The sequence below is a fragment of the Phalacrocorax aristotelis genome, chromosome 2 (assembly GCF_949628215.1).
Source record: "Phalacrocorax aristotelis chromosome 2, bGulAri2.1, whole genome shotgun sequence".
NCBI lineage: Eukaryota > Metazoa > Chordata > Aves > Suliformes > Phalacrocoracidae > Phalacrocorax > Phalacrocorax aristotelis.
This window is the reverse complement of record NC_134277.1, coordinates 90,184,956-90,200,761: the sequence shown is the minus strand read 5'-3', so window position 1 is coordinate 90,200,761 and position 15,806 is coordinate 90,184,956. Positions and strand designations below refer to the sequence as shown.

Here is a 15,806-nt window from a genome sequence, read left to right as displayed (position 1 = left end):
CGCTGAAGTCTTGTGATACCTCATTTTCTCTCTGCTTCCCCTTCTTGGTAAGTACTGATATATCTCTTTCAGATGCTCTTAGGGTGTACTGGCATACACCGGCATATTTCAAGCACTGAGGATAATGGTATTTATCTATGACCTGTCTGTGCCTCCTCGGTGCTTACCAATTATTAAATCACGTTCCTGATGCAGCTGTGTTGCACCTTAAAATAGTAGCATCTGTAAAACTGGGAGATATGTATCAACAGATCTGAATATCCAGTGCATTAGAATTAGTTGTTCTGTGTCAACCGCTTGGCATTTTGATGCAGCTATATTTCTTTCATTGACATCCTTAGCAAGAATGGAAAGAAACCAGATGTAAATTATGATTCATGATGCAAGGGAACAGATGAAATGAACTAAATTATCTTCATAGGCACGCCAAGCTTGCTGGAAGACTCTTAGAGGTAAAGCCATTGCTCCTGTTTCTAAAGTCATTGGTCTTTGCTTATCATCAGAAAACATCTCTTCTCTACAAACTCCTGCTGACCCAGTTTCCAAGCATTTTATCTAGCTTGACACTTATTTTTACATTCTCTGGAGTTGTACTGAGCACTGTGAGACTGTGATTTGGTGTCTTATTTTTAAGGATTACTGCTTTGGCAGGGGTAGTATTTGCCAGTTACCTACCAATCACCTGTAACACAATCCAGGTCGAAATAATTGTAAAATAAGTAATTTATTTACAAAATAGGAAAACAGAAAGCTACACAGTTGCAAACGTTTTTTTGAGGTGGGATACAACAAATAGGGAAAGATCACTCTTAGGTGTAGTTATCCTTAGATCAGCTCCAAACTTCTCTCATTCTGTCTTGTTGTTTGCAGCATGCATCTGATCATGTGGCAGGGCATCATGTTCTTAGGCACAGGAAACCTGTTCTTACGCAAACTCTACGTTTTTATTCATGGAACAGAAATTTGATCTGGACATGTATGTTTCGTTTACACACAGTCTGACCTATGGTGCTGTTCAGATTCACATCATCATCCCTTTCTTGCCTGGATAAAGCCGTTCCTACCTGACGGCAGAGATGCTTATTAAGTCCCCTCTCACTGGACTGCTGAAAGACCCAGTGCTGCGTTAAATTATTAACTTATGAATTGCCAGCCTAGTGTGAGGGCTTCACCAGTCAGGGCAGTGTTCATGCTCTGTGTATAGCCTTTTCAGTCTTTCAGTCTTATATTGTATGTTACAGCTATAGCTTATCAGTCTTGCTTTATCCAGTCATTTTAGTGAAATTAATACCCGTGGCTTACTGGTTTAGATTAGACACAGTGATAATCAATCACTTTGCTATGGCAGACTTTTAACCTGCCACTGCAGTAGTGGGAGACAGTTGGCATGCTAATGGGTAGAAGCAAAAATATATCCCATTGCTCCCAAATAGTTCCCTTTTGTTTTTCCATCTGAGAAAACATGAAGGAAAACAGGAAACATTTCCTCCTGACCTGAATGAAGCTTTCTTAGTGCTGGGTGTTTTAAGGTTCCTGTGTACCACATATCAGGCAGCTGAATCCGTTCAGGGAGAAGGAATGAGGCAGCTTAGCTTGTGTGAGAATATATGTTGGCATAGGTTTGTTGGTGATAATAGTGTGTTAGTCCTCTGGATAGGCTGCCTGGGAAAGAAATGCAGGACCTATGTGTAGTTTAACATTTAGTTTATTTCTCTGGCTTATTGAAATGCTTGCACCTTTGAATTTACTGCAGTAACAGATTTTTTTCACATCAGCTATCATGGAGGTAGTGTGAAGTCCAGCTGCTTCTGAAGGGCGTGGCATATTTTTTTCATTTATTTTGTTAACACTGAATCAGATCAGCAGTGGCTTTGGATTTGACATAGAGCACTCATTTGTAATTGGCCAGGCTCCTCAGAAATGTATTGAGAATATAATCTCATGACTGTATTCTTCTACAAGCCATGCATGATTACCATTGGTTTCTATAGTATGATCCACAAATATTTATTAGGAGGTAGCATTTAACCATATCTGTTAATATAGATATCCGTGCATTTCCATTTATGTGCGTGTGAACAACCCCAAAGCAAAAAAAAAGATCACTACTGTATTGTTGTAAGAACTGTGAGGAGCACGTTTGTACTTCACACTCTCGTTGGAGTCTCTCTTGCCATCGGACTCCCGGCAGTATCTGGAAATTCTTATCTTTATTTTCCAGCTATTTTTTCACAGGCAAAGTTGTGCAGTTCTGTTGAGTGAGACTGTGGCATAACTTAGGCAGAATGTGACCGTTTATTTTTTTAACACTTTGTGACTCTTCTAATTTTGGGAGTTATTTTCTTCCGGTCATATCTACTAAGATCAGGAACTTGACAAGATTTGGGGGTCTGGCTTCAGTAGTGATTTGACATTGGGTATGTCAAAAAAAAGATTAAAAGTATTCCTGTCATTTTGGGGGAATTGCCTTGTTCTGTTCACTTACAAAATTGAACAAAATTTTTGATAATACAAATGTTATTTCATAATATAAAAAAAATTGAACAGTTCAGGTTTTTATGTTATATTTCTCTGTTTAAAGCTTTTCTTTTAATTAACTCATCACTGTATAAAAGCACATACAGTTTTGGTAGACAACAATAAATTAATTCGAGATTTGTGCCAATTATATAAAGTAATCTGAACTGTGTCTGTCATTGAAACAGCCAGGAGGTTGGACTGGATGACCCCCAGAGGTCCCTTCCAACCTAAATTACTCTATGTTTCTATTAAGTGGAGAAACATGCCAAACATTTCATTGTTTAATTCAGATAATTTTTCCTGTGATGTGCGTGGAATATAGTGCCTAGACACATTTCACTGTAAAAAGATGCTGTTCTGATTCCTGGAAAGTTGTGACACATTTTCTGGGATGTTGACTATGCTGTTCTTTCCTTTGGGGACCCAACTTCCATACAAATCGTTCCACTGAAAACTTTTGAGAAGAAAAAGCTTTGCAGTGTGAAAGGTGTGAAAAGGAAGGTGTGAAAGAAAGTAAAACAATTGTTTCACCAATAAATAGCTGGAACCTTCTGCAAAGCAGCATGTAAATTAGTTGTTGAGTAATTTTGATATTTGCAGCACAGTGATACATGAAACCCTGTGCTTGTTAAAACATACTGGAATAACTTTTTCTCTATCTTCATCCTGCTGGGATTAATTTAGTCTACCACATTTAACTAATCCTACAGCTACATAATGAATCTCTTTGTAATTAGAAGATAACTACAATTAAGAGTAGCAAATGAAGTCAGATCACTAGTCCATGTAAAACCAGGATTATTAAGACCACCCAGCCTAAGGACGTGCTCTACTGCTGCTCTCTGTTGCAAAATTGCTTTAAATTTTACATACTGTTGTTTGAGAGACAGATGTTACATTAAAGTAATATCAGTTTATAATTATTTACTTATATACTGAAATGACCAGGGTTATATTTTTCATTTCCATAAGAAAGTGTGTGTGTGAAATTTATCTGAGAATTTCTCAGTAACAAAGACATTACCTATATGATCATTGTTTATTTATTTCAATGTCACTATACTCACAGTTCCAAAGGAAATCCACAAAAATTTCTGGAGGACAAACCCCAGCTTCATTATGACAACAAGGTTTGGATTTAGGAGGAAAAGAAGCTCATTGTGAAAAACCTGGGCTGAGAAGAGCATTTGACCTTGAACAGTACACTGGCAGTCAATGAGAGAAGTTTGGGATGACTGCACTAATGGTGTATCTGCTTGTCTGTCAGATTAAATTCAAGCCTTCCTATGAGGAAGACGTAAAGCAAACGAGCCAGGAGACCCACATGGATAAGCAAAGAGCTTCTTCAAAGACTCAAATGAAAGAAGAAGGTTTACAACATGTGGAAAAAGGGACTGACCCCTTGGGAGGAATATAGGACAGTTGTCTGGGTATGCGGAGATGCAAGGAGGAAGGCTGAGGCCCACTTGGAAGTTAATCTGGCAAGCAATGCCAAGGATAAGAAGAAGAGCTGCTTCAAATACATCAGTAGTAAAAGAAAGACTGAGGATACAGTGGGCGCTCTGCTGAATGAGGTTGGTGCCCTGGTGACGCAGGATGCAGAGAAGGCAGAGTTACTGAATACCTTCTTTGATTCAGCCTTTACTGCTAAGGTGGCCCTCAGGCATCCCAGCCCCAGGGAAGACTTCTCCTTGGTTGAGGAGGATTGGGTTAGTGATCATTTAGGCAAATTGGATCCTCACAACTCCATGGGCCCTGATGGGATGCACCCATGAGTGCTGATGGAGCTGGCGGCTGCTGTCTCTAAGCCAGTCTCCATCATCTTTGAAAGGTCGTGGAGGACAGGAGAGGTGCCTGAGGACTGGAGGAAAACAAATGTCACTCCAGTATTCAAAAAGGGCAAGAAGGAGGGCCTGGGAAACCATGGACCAGTCAGCCTCACCTCCGTCCCTGGAAAGGTGATGGAGCAGTTAGTTCATCCTGGAGGTCGTCTCCAGGCATGTAGAGGAAAAGAAGGTTATTAGGAGCAGTGAACATGGATTCACCAAGGGGAGATAATGCATGACCCACCTGATAGCCTTCTATGATGGCATGACTGGCTGGGTAGGTGGAGGGAGAGCAGTGATTGTTTACCTCGACTTCAGCAAGGCTTTTGACATCGTCTCCCATAACATCCTCTTAGACAAGCTAAGAAGGTGTGGGTTAGATGAGTGAACTGTGACGTGGATAGAGAACTGACTGAATGGCAAAGCTCAGAGGGTCATGATCAGTCTTGTTGCAGGTCTGTAACAAGTGGTGTTCCCCAGGGGTCTGTGCTGGGTCCAGTCCTGTTCAACGTATTCATCAGTGACCTGGATGAAGTGACAGACTGTACTCTCAGCAGGTTTGCTGATGATACCAAACCGGGAGGAGTGGCTGATATGCTGGAAGACTGTGCTGCTATTCAGTGAGACCTGGCCAGGCTGGAGAGCTGGGCTGAAATTCAGCAAAAGCAAGTGCAAGGTCCTGCATGTGGGGAGGAACAACCCCATGCACCAGCACAGGTTGGGGCTTGTCCTACTGGAAAGCAGGTCTGCTGAGAAGGACCTGGGAGTGCTGGTGTACAGCAAGCTGACCCTGAGCCAGCACTGAGCCCTTGTGGCCAAGAAGGCCAATGGTATCCTGGGCTGCATTAAAAGGAGCGTGGCCAGCAGGTTGAGGGAAGTTATCCTCCCCCTCTACTCTGCCCTAGTGAGGTTACATCTGCAGTACTGTGTCCAGTTCTGGGGTCCTGAGTTCAAGAAGGCAGGGAACTACTGGAGAGCTGGGAAGATGATCAGGGGACTGGAGCATCTCTCTTCTGAGGAAAGGCTGAGACACCTGCGTTTGTTGAGCCTGGAGAAGACTGAGGGGGGGATCTTGTCAATGATTACAAATATCTAAAGGGTGAGTGTCAAGAGGATGGGGCCAGGCTCTTTTCAGTGGTGCCCAATGACAGGACCAGGGGCAATGGGCACAAGTTGGAACACAGGAAGTTCCACCTGAATATGAGAAGAAACTTCTTTCCTGCGAGGGTGCCAGGGCAGTGGCACAGGCTGCCCAGGGAGGCTGTGGAGTCTCCTTCCTGGGAGACATTCAAAACCCCCCTGGATGTGTTCCTGTGCCCCCTGCTCTGGGTGTGCCTGCTGAAGCAGGGGGGTTGGATGAGGTGATCTCCAGAGGTCCCTTCCAACCCCAACTGTTCTGTGATTCTGTGATAAGGAAGCAGCATCCAGGTTGCTAGCACTGTTGCTCTCTGGGGTTCCTGTGAAGGTCACAGTCTTAGTGGCTACCAAAACCAAAACCTGACCGCTTACTGAAGTTGGAAATCACTTTGTGGTTTTCAAAAGCTGAGGGGGAAGACAATGTGGCATAAAGGATGTTGGAATGAGTTCACATGCACAAAGGTTTATTGGCAGGGTTTGTAGCTGAAGGCGCCTATTGACTCTAGCGGTGAAGAAATAGAAACAAAATAGGAAGGAGAGAGAAAAGGAAAAGGTTAAACTCTCTCAGTGGCCAGCTGGGAGGAGAAGCATTAGGGAGACCCCAGACGAGCATCCTTGTCCTCTCTAGTGCCGTGGGTGATTCTCCCTGTAATACTTTTCCGATGGTAACCCTGTGGTTTTCTTTAAGACCTGCTTAAACTCTCAGATGATTGTCCCTGCATGCGATGCTGTTAGTGCTGACTGGAGCATGCTTATGTCAGGGGCAGGTGCTGTGTGCTGCTTGGCTGTCTTAATATGCTCTCTGCATGCTTATTACTGGATCCTCTAATGTAAACTAAAAACCACAGCTGAAGAGAGGGAGAAGGGGAAAAAGGAGGTAGTGCCCTCACCAGTGGCAATCCTTTCCCATGAGAAGGCACCACAGCAACACTGTTTGGGTTGGCATATGCACGCCCATGGGCATGACAGCCTGGCTTGCAAATAGAAAGCTCTGAGCAATATGAAAGGCTGAGGTCCCAAAGGCACTGTGCAACAACCAGAGTGGTAATCTCACCCTATATTAAAGTCTTCAGGAATGTATTAGCAGATGGTCTGAAACCTTTTGGGAAAGGCAGGTGTTGCAGGGGAATAAAACAGATTTTTGAGTAAATGCTATAGAACCTGTCTTAGCCTCATGACAATTAAATGCTATGAATTCTTCCTTGTTTTCCCCCCAACGTTTAGATTATCCTAACATGGTTTTGTCTACTCTTCTGACATCATACGCTTCTAGGCATATTGTTTCTATGATTAAGAAAATTTTCCAGTGAGGTGGTGTTTCCTATTTCAGCAGTTCTCCTAAAGAAGAAATCTGTTTCTTTCCTTTCTGTTAGCATTATGCTATTACCACTCTGTACACAGTCACAGTATTTCTGGGCAGTCATTGTAAGGCTCCTTTCCTTGGCAATTTCTTGCATTTCTTTTCTCATTTGCCCAAAAATATGCGCTTAGGGGGAAAAAACCATCCATTCAGGTTACCAGGTTTCTCTAAGTGGAGTCATGCTGCTCAGTCATTTCAATTTACCACGTCTTCCCTTCGCACCATGTTCTGTCTTGAGCTGTTAAAACGACACTGTTGACCTGTGCGCTATTGATCTGTGCAAAGGAAATCCAAGTGTCCTGTGTTTAAGCTCCTCAGTATTCTAATTTTTTCTGCCAGATATACCTCATCCATGACCCTTCATCACGCTTCTGGTTATTTTCCCCTGATTCTGACACCTGCCACAGCAAATGTCAGCTCACCAGAGGTGTTGTCCTTTGACCCTTGCATGTCTCAAGGAAAGAAGGCCTCTGGCTGTGGGAGAGTGTGACTTCTCAGTGTTATCTGCATTCTCCCGCTTGGTAGTAAATAAGGTCAGGAAGAGGCATGCCCTCTTCCCATGGGAAGTGGCTGGGTTACCGGGTACCATATCCTGGGTGCTATTTCCTCTCTGAGCAAAGTAGTAATGTAGTAGTAACTAAGGTAAGGCCTGTTTTTGTAAATGTTCAGTTGAAGTTGTTTTCCACATGCCTGCTATTTTGCATTTATCAATGTTAGATTTCATCTCCTATTTTATGGCCCAGTCACAGTAGTGTGAGGCACTTCTGCAATTTTCCCCATGTGTTGTTGCTATTGAATACCCTGAATAATATTAAAAACTCATCAGACATTGTCACATCACTATGCTGCTCCTTTTTACAAAACATGTAGGAAGACTGAATAAATCTGAGTCCTCCAACACAGTCTCTTCAGTGTAAAAACTGACCATTTATTTGCTATTTTTCATTTCCCATTTTTACCTTTTACCAATCCAAGTTGCCTCCAGCTCTTTGAAACTATCATGGTATTTGGGAGGTACTGAAAATCAACATCCATAATCCAGAGCTCTAATGAGATGCTTGAGCATAGTTTATTTGACCCACTTTCTAAAGACATCTCAACATGAGTGTCTGTGGCTTTATGTACTCATGAGCCAGTATTTTGGAACAGAAAACTGTACCACAATTATTCTTTAGTGTAATGTAAAAACATTATTTAGCTTTTCCCTTAATAGAGAACAGACTTTTTTATTTGATGGTTCTGCTTTTCCTTTAATATAGGTAAGAGTTTTACAGTCCCTTAAAATAGTTGATCAAATTCACTTTTAGACTTCCTTCATGCTTAACATGCAGAAGAACCTCCTTGGATCCCCTGAAATAGAGTGTATTAATCTTCTGCCTTACTAGCTTGTTATAATTCTGATTTAAACTAATTGCTGTCAATGCTCATATTTTCTGTGTATGTGCAAGCATACATATTTAACATGGACTTTCACGTCCTTTCTAGCCAGGTTAGGTTTTTATACAATTTTTTTTTCCCAGTTTGTGTATGTTTCTTCACTTTTAAGGCAACTTTGAAAATGTTTTCAATGTTCTCATTAGACTCCTTTTAAATTTGAGGCACAAGTGCTTGAGTGTTGTAAAATTAGCTCACTAATAGTTGCAGTGAAATTGTTTTTTATTGCTTTGGACTCCAGCCTGTTTACATATACTGTATAATCATTTGGAATCCCTTTTGATTTTCCACTTTCAAAATACATTAATTGCAGTTTACTTTAGAATTGTGTGCTGCTATGTAGTATTGTTCTGAAGAGGATGCAGCGTGGGCTTAGCCAGAGTTAAATATGTCTGGTTTTACTTTTACTGTGGCATGGCAAGGCTTTGGTTTTAACAACATGCTGTAATCCCTTTGCCACTGGCCATAGATAAAAAACAATTTCAAGAAATATTATTAGGGTAGCATTACAGAGGGTATCAACTGTCCCTTTTAGAGAAAATGGTAGCTGTGGTGATCAGGAATTATTACTGCTGTTGTAGGTTTCTGATCATAATATTTATGGGCAAAACACAAAAAGGAAGAATAACAAGGATGAAGGTTGTATTCTTTATCTCTTGTGCTTTTCAGTTGTCTCACACTGAAAAAAAAAACAAAGGCGTAGCTTATTGTCATCTGATCCAGTTAGAGACTCAAATCACTGCAGGCACATTTCTTGGGCATTGTGCTTTATGAAGTTGCCTTTCTGCTTGCAGGGACTTATCGGCATCGTAACAGAACAAATCTGTCTTCTTGACTAATTACACTACACTGTGGTTGAAACAAGGCCGATGAGATACAGCAGAAAGAGGATAATTGAGAAAGAGAATGATAGTACAAATGGACGTTATGGAGTGAACGAAATTCTTTCTTTTCTGGGTGTGTTCAGGAATAATCTCAAAGCTGGTAGAGACGATGGTAGCTCAGTCTTCTCTTTCTGTAGCAGGAAGGACCAAAGATTGTTATGGATCATTGGGTCACTGCTGATGGTCCTTGGGTCACTCCTTCCAGATCCCATATCCCTCTTACTGATCCTATTCAATGAAAGAAAAGATTCTTTGACACAGAAAGCAATCACACAGTAGGCATGCGATCAGAATATATCTTGATTATCTCAAATATGAATTTTCCTTCCTTTTTCTGGAGTTTTTCGTCTTACGGACATAGTAATGCGACTTCAGCAGCACATTTTAAAGTCCCTTATTGCACAGTTATTTTAAAATATATGCTTTCCTGCAGTCAACTTACTTTTATTCTATCCTATTTTGCTAATGGTTGTGGTTAATTTTTTGGTAGAGACTGTAAGGAATGTTTGTTTCCTGATGACATTTAAACCCAGACCTCAACACAAAAGAAAGGGATTATTGGTTCGAGAGTTCGCCATGATCAAGAAGACGACATGATTTTTTTACAGGGTTGTTTACTATCTCTGTCATAATAATTGGAAAATAAAAGTTTATGTTTGGTAAAAATGAGTGAAGTAATAATTTATTGTGGACATAATTTTATGGAGTAAATCACAAGCCAATTCTTCCGTTTTGATTTTATTTTTGAGGTTTATGATATACCTGACACTTGAAAAACATTGGCTTCTTGTATATTTTGTCCTGTAATTGCTGAAAGTTGGTCTTCCTCTCACAATTCCTTTCCAACTAGTAAATGGTTCTACAGTGCTTTCTGTTCATGGTCTTCCAGTTCTTGTTCTGAATTACCTTGCTTAATTTTAAAGTCATGAGGATACTGTCTCATATCTGCTTCCCTTCTCCCTTCTCCCTTCTCCCTTCTCCCTTCTCCCTTCTCCCTTCTCCCTTCTCCCTTCTCCCTTCTCCCTTCTCCCTTCTCCCTTCTCCCTTCTCCCTTCTCCCTTCTCCCTTCTCCCTTCTCCCTTCTCCCTTCTCCCTTCTCTTCAAAGTACATTTTGACTCAGGATAAGAACACAAGAAACTTCCTGCAGGGTCAGATCACAGTCCATCTAACGCAGTATTCTGTCTCCAAGAAGGGCAAGAGAAGCTGCTATTAAAAGGCGGCACACGGCCTTGATCGCTTTTTGTGGTCTGTTCCCTTCATACCTTGCCAGCCATCTCACCTGTGTTAGCAATGTCAGAGGGTATGTCCCTGCCCTGTATTTTTATTATTGGTTTATGGACAGGGTGCCCATGAATTTGTTTAATCTCTTTTTAAAAATGCTGGTATATTATGACCTCCTGTGGCAGCAAGTTCAAGAAGGTCACTGTCTGCTAGGTAAAGATATACTTCCTTTTCATCTGCTTTAAATCAATCTTCTTCTAGTTTCATTGAGTGCCCTTTTGTTCTAGTGTTGCAGGGTTTGGTCAACAACAGTTCCACCTTCAACTTATCCAATGCTTTCATAATTTAAGCCTTTTTATAGATGACTCAGAACAGAAGCTGATTTTAGTACTCAATGAATTTTCTGTTTTATGTGGGTAGCTTGTTTTGTTCTGTGAACATTGCCCAGCTTTTAGAAGTCTGAGGCTGAAGATTTGAGGTCTGGAATTCAGAAGTAAATGGCAAAGACCTTTATGTATTTGCAACCTTTACTCTGCCTACACAAAGTTTTAAGATACGGTTTATAGCTTGTATATTTATACAAGCTATATATAGCTTTTATGTGTGTGTGTGTGTATATATACACACCCTTCTTACACCTTAATACATACATTTTATTAAATCATGAATATAGTATTTGTAACTATTTTGTAAGATCAGTAGGTCCTGCCAATTACGTCATGAAACCTAGTTATTTATTTAGAAAAACTTTGGTGTCTTCTTTTGCGTGATTATGTATACAGACAACAGTTGAAATGAGTAGCTGAAATCCAAGTCTCTTTCCAAGGGAAAATTCTTTAATTACCTGATGAATTTTTACTCCCTTTACACAGTAGGGAGGAAGCTGATCTTGACAAACCTCTGAAAGTGATCCTGTAGTGGGCTGGCCCACTTAGTTTGAATATTTGTAGTTTAACAGTTTAATTATGGGAATGGGGTCTTTTCTGGTTACACAGTGAAAAGCTAGTACTATTTTTCCAAGCGTTTTGCTGTCAAAACACTTGTGTGTAAGTTGTCCCAAAGAACTACACATATTTTATTATCTGCAGCCTCATTACTGCTGTCTGTGTCCAAAGCAGTGCTTTCCCCTAACTCATACTGAAACAACACATTTAGATTTGCATGCCTGCTTCAGTGCCAAGATGTCGTACTTCTCAAGGGGAAATTCTGGTCAGAGTAACATTAAGTTGAGTGAATTTTACATTTGCCAAACCAGTTATGATTAACCATTTGACACAATCTTAAAAAGGCTGTCTAGCTGGGAAATGTGAGTCATTGTTGGAACATAATTTGTATAAAATGAATGATTAGTATCTTTTTGTACAGTTGTTCTCAGCGTCAAAAGCAACATCCCCTGTGGTACTCTATATTCTAGCAAAGACAATTTAATGTGTAAAATATGCTAAACTTTCTACTCCAGATTCCCTTCATAGTTAAGGTGATGCTGCTCAGTAGAAACTGGCAACACCAGGGAGACAAGGTTTCTGAGAACAGGGTGGGTCCATGGGCTCCAAAAATGGGTTGGGTCCATGCGTTGGGTCCACTGCAGTTTGGGCCATCACGGTCCAGACCAGTGACCTTTCCAATAGCAATGTCTGAACCACCAGGTGTTATCAACTTCATACCAGTTCTAGATCACAGTGACACATAGGTCAGAGGCTGAAGTGGCCAACATACATCCGGAGGTGCTGGGACAAAAATGCCATAATTAAAAATATTTAGAATGGGCTTGATTTAAAGAAGGAACTACTTCTCTATCCTGTTGACCTAGTTTCAGCTGGGATAGAGTTAATTTTCTTCCTAGTAGCTGGTATAGTGCTGTGTTTTGGATTTAGTATGAGAATAATTTTGATAACACGCTGATGTTTCAGTTGTTGCTAAGCAGTGCTCACACTAAGTCAAGGACTTTTTCAGCTCCCCATGCTCTGCCAGGTGCACAAGGAGCTGGGAGGGGACACAGCCAGGACAGCTGACCCAAACTGGCCAAAGGGATATTCCATACCATATGACGTCATGCTCAGCAGCTCACGAAGGGTAGAATCATCTTATTTTAGAGTACTTGGGGAAATATTCTTGAGCCATGGTGAAATAAAAAAAGGAACGTCTCTGATAAACGGAGTTCTCAGCTCCTTGGGTCATTAGAGAAATAAGGGAAAGGGAGTGTGGCCAAGAATCAAGAACTATTTACAGGAGCCATTCCTACGTGCCTTTTGGATGAGAGTTTCTGTCTTAGCATGGCTGATATTTCTTCTCCTTTGCAACAGCATTCTTAGACTCAGTTTTCAAGATGCAAATATAAGAATTGACCTGTCAATTCTTATATCGAGTGCTCTTTAATGCAGTTCCAGTCCAGCTAGCCTGTTTGATGTTGAGTAATGGAGAATTTGAGTTCTGAATAGGAGATGTCAAGAGGAGTTGAAACTTCTAAAAATTCTCTCCATTTACAGTTGCGGAAGATTGAAATTATCCATTTATTTTTATGAAGGAAAGTAGTGGGGTAACTTAAAGAAAGGATAGTTCTTTATAGCAGTGTAACAAATTTGGAGCTGATACAGCTGATACCACTAGAAGCACTGCAATATACCAAAATCTTTATGTGCTTAGTAGTCTGTTTTATGTCAAAGTGGAAAAGCAACAGCATCATATTATATCTTACATCCACTGATGAGTTTTAGTAAGTACGGACCTTACAAGCCGGGTGGATCGTTTAGTCTGACTTTAACATTAAACCATGTTCAAGCACAGAAAACATGAAAGTTCTATTTTTTGGAGGCAGGACAGTTAGAGAAAGATAATGTTTTATTTTCTAATAATAAAATTCTCACAAATATGTAAATGCCATCTTCTGCCTAGTCAATTAGAAAGCTAAACTTAGAACAAAACCTTGCTTTCATAAAAAGTCACTGGGATTGGAGGCATTTGAAATCCTTCTTCCAGGACTAGGGTCCAGAATTCTTCTTCAAACCATTTTTTAACTGGCAGCATGTCTTAGGCAGCTGGTCTTTCATGCTGGTAAGATATTTTGCCTCTGGCATCCTTTCATCTTATGCCTATATTAGAGGACCTTCCATATCCCTTGTTTCTGCCTAACTCATTATTCAGGGTTTCTCCCTACCCTGATGCCTTTTATTGTAGCAGAACTAGATGAGATTGCTTTTAACATGATTTGTTCTCAGCAAAATCACATTGGCTGTTGCTTACATTTTTCTCAACTTTCAGAACTCTTGATTATGATTTGTTTTATTATTTGGTCTGTTATTCTTCTAGGAATTGAAGCTAAGCTGACCCGTTCTTAACTCCTTAGACTTTTCGCAGCCTTTCAAAGACACATACTGTGTTTCCTTTTTCTAGCCTGCCAGAACTTTCTACATGTTTCTCAAGTTCTGAGTCTTTCTCTCCAGTATGTTCTCTCAGTATCACAGTTGATTTTTACCTGGGCAGGACAATTGGAAAACATCTCACTGACATAACCCTTCTCTCCCCTAGACCAAGTTTGAACACCCTTTTCTTTGCTGTTGGTTTTACTAACGTCTGTTCACAGTTATAACTTTTATGGAGGACTGAAACTACACATATCAAACACTTCTGTTTCGTTGTGCTGGTAGATTGGAAGAGTAGAGAAGCAAAGTTTTCCCTTTGCATTTTTGTTACTTTATTTTATTACCCCTCATGTCCTTTGCAGTTCCATTTCATTTCATGCCATTCAGCTTTTTGACTCAAGCTTACAGGACGGTTGGGCAGCATCAAAAAGAGTGTGAGTGATCAGGAAGAAGTTGGATTAATCTTAATGGATAAATTGGAGAAAGATGAGTGGAGAACACAAGTGGACTTCCTTCTCCATCCAATTCTGTCTCTGTGATGGAGAAGAATGCCTCCACTGCCTTGTAGATACACATACATTAGGGTTCAGTTTTGACTATGGAATCATCACATGCAGATGTGAAGAAAACAATCTGGCAATAAGAGAAGTGAGCAGCAAATTATTGCTCATACCTGCTTGGGAGCTTACTGAATTAAATACTGTGTGTGTACAGCTGCTAGATGGTGAATGGGCTTGTAAGTCAACTAAAACTGATGGAAAGGCTTACACAGGGATATAATTATACACAAGCTGTCACATTTTCAGAAATGCCTACTTCCTTATATGTGCAAAATCTGTGTTCCAAATCTAGTTACATTTTCTCAAATATGTGGTGGAGTTTGGAACATATGCCTACCATCAAATATATAATCTTCTGTACGTATAGAGAATGAATCCCTTTTGCTGTTATAAGGTTGGGCTGTGCATTGGAGAGTTTGTTCCATAAAGTCAGTGTGGATGCTAGTACCCTTTAAAAGAAGCTAACAGTAAATTCTGCTTATGGGCTGTGATTGTCTGAAGTTGTTTTTCATGTCCAAATAAATGTATTAGCTTAAACTGTAGTGTTTTAATGGAATTTGACATACGTCATATAGATACCTATGAAGTATAATCTTACTAAAGCAAAATGCTTCGCTGAACTCGGGCTTTTTTTGCATAATGTCGTGTTATATTAAATTGTGAATTTTTAGCGCATCAGGATGAATGAATTTTCTCTGCATTGAAATTTAGACCCTGTGGAGGTGTTTGACAAATTGTTTTGTAATGCAGTTCACAATCAGAAACCACCAGGTCCAGGAGTACTACACTCTAACTGGGAACAGTGTTAATAAAAATAAAATCTGAAGGGATAAATTTGAAATTAAATTTGATAATCTTGGAGTATTATGTAGTTCTTGAACCATGCTGTAGTATCTTGAAACTGCGCTTCTTAAATCAAATATAAGGTAAATATTCCAACACTTTTAAAAATTAATTCTTCCTAAATCCATTTTCTGCAGTGGTTACCAATAACTTCCCTGTAAAAAACTGATGGGTAACTTTATGCTGAAGGCAGTTCAAAATTAAATGCTACATTTTAATGTTATTCCGAAGTGAATTTGACATGCTTCTTTTTTGTCTTGCTGTCTTGCACAGGTATCATTTTTCTTGTTCATTATTTTTGTGGTGTATACCATGCTACCCTTCAACATGAGGGACGCTATAGTTGCCAGCGTTTTGACCTCTGCATCTCATACGATTGTGCTGAGCGTCTGTCTATCAGGGACAGCTGTTGTAAAGGAACACTTGGTTTGGCAGGTAGGTGCTTTGTGGAATTAATGATTAATTGTGCACTGAATAGCCTGGTAAATGAGCTAGGGGTGCCTCAGTGGGTTCTTGGGAGTATAAACTTATTTCTCTCTCCTTTTCTGATTTGCTACAGAATGAATTCACAGATAGTCACTTTCTAAAAATGAGAGTGTCAGTATGTCTTGCTGAATCGCACGCTTAAGTGGTAGAATCTACAGCCATGTAGTGCTTACCA

The 15,806-nt window shown here is 40.2% G+C and overlaps 1 protein-coding gene across 4 annotated transcripts in view; it reads left to right on the top strand.

Moving 5' to 3' along the window:
- The window catches only part of ADCY2 (adenylate cyclase 2), a 217,751-nt gene that overhangs the window by 49,915 nt on the left and 152,030 nt on the right, over nucleotides 1-15,806 (top strand). For 3 of the 4 annotated variants that reach the window (XM_075084313.1, XM_075084315.1, XM_075084314.1), the window contains exon 3: nucleotides 15,419-15,580. The exons of the other annotated variant lie outside the window; for it this stretch is intronic. In XM_075084313.1, the coding sequence (XP_074940414.1) occupies nucleotides 15,419-15,580 (162 nt within the window). The remainder of the gene's footprint in view (nucleotides 1-15,418; nucleotides 15,581-15,806) is intronic. 4 annotated transcript variants of the gene reach the window in all.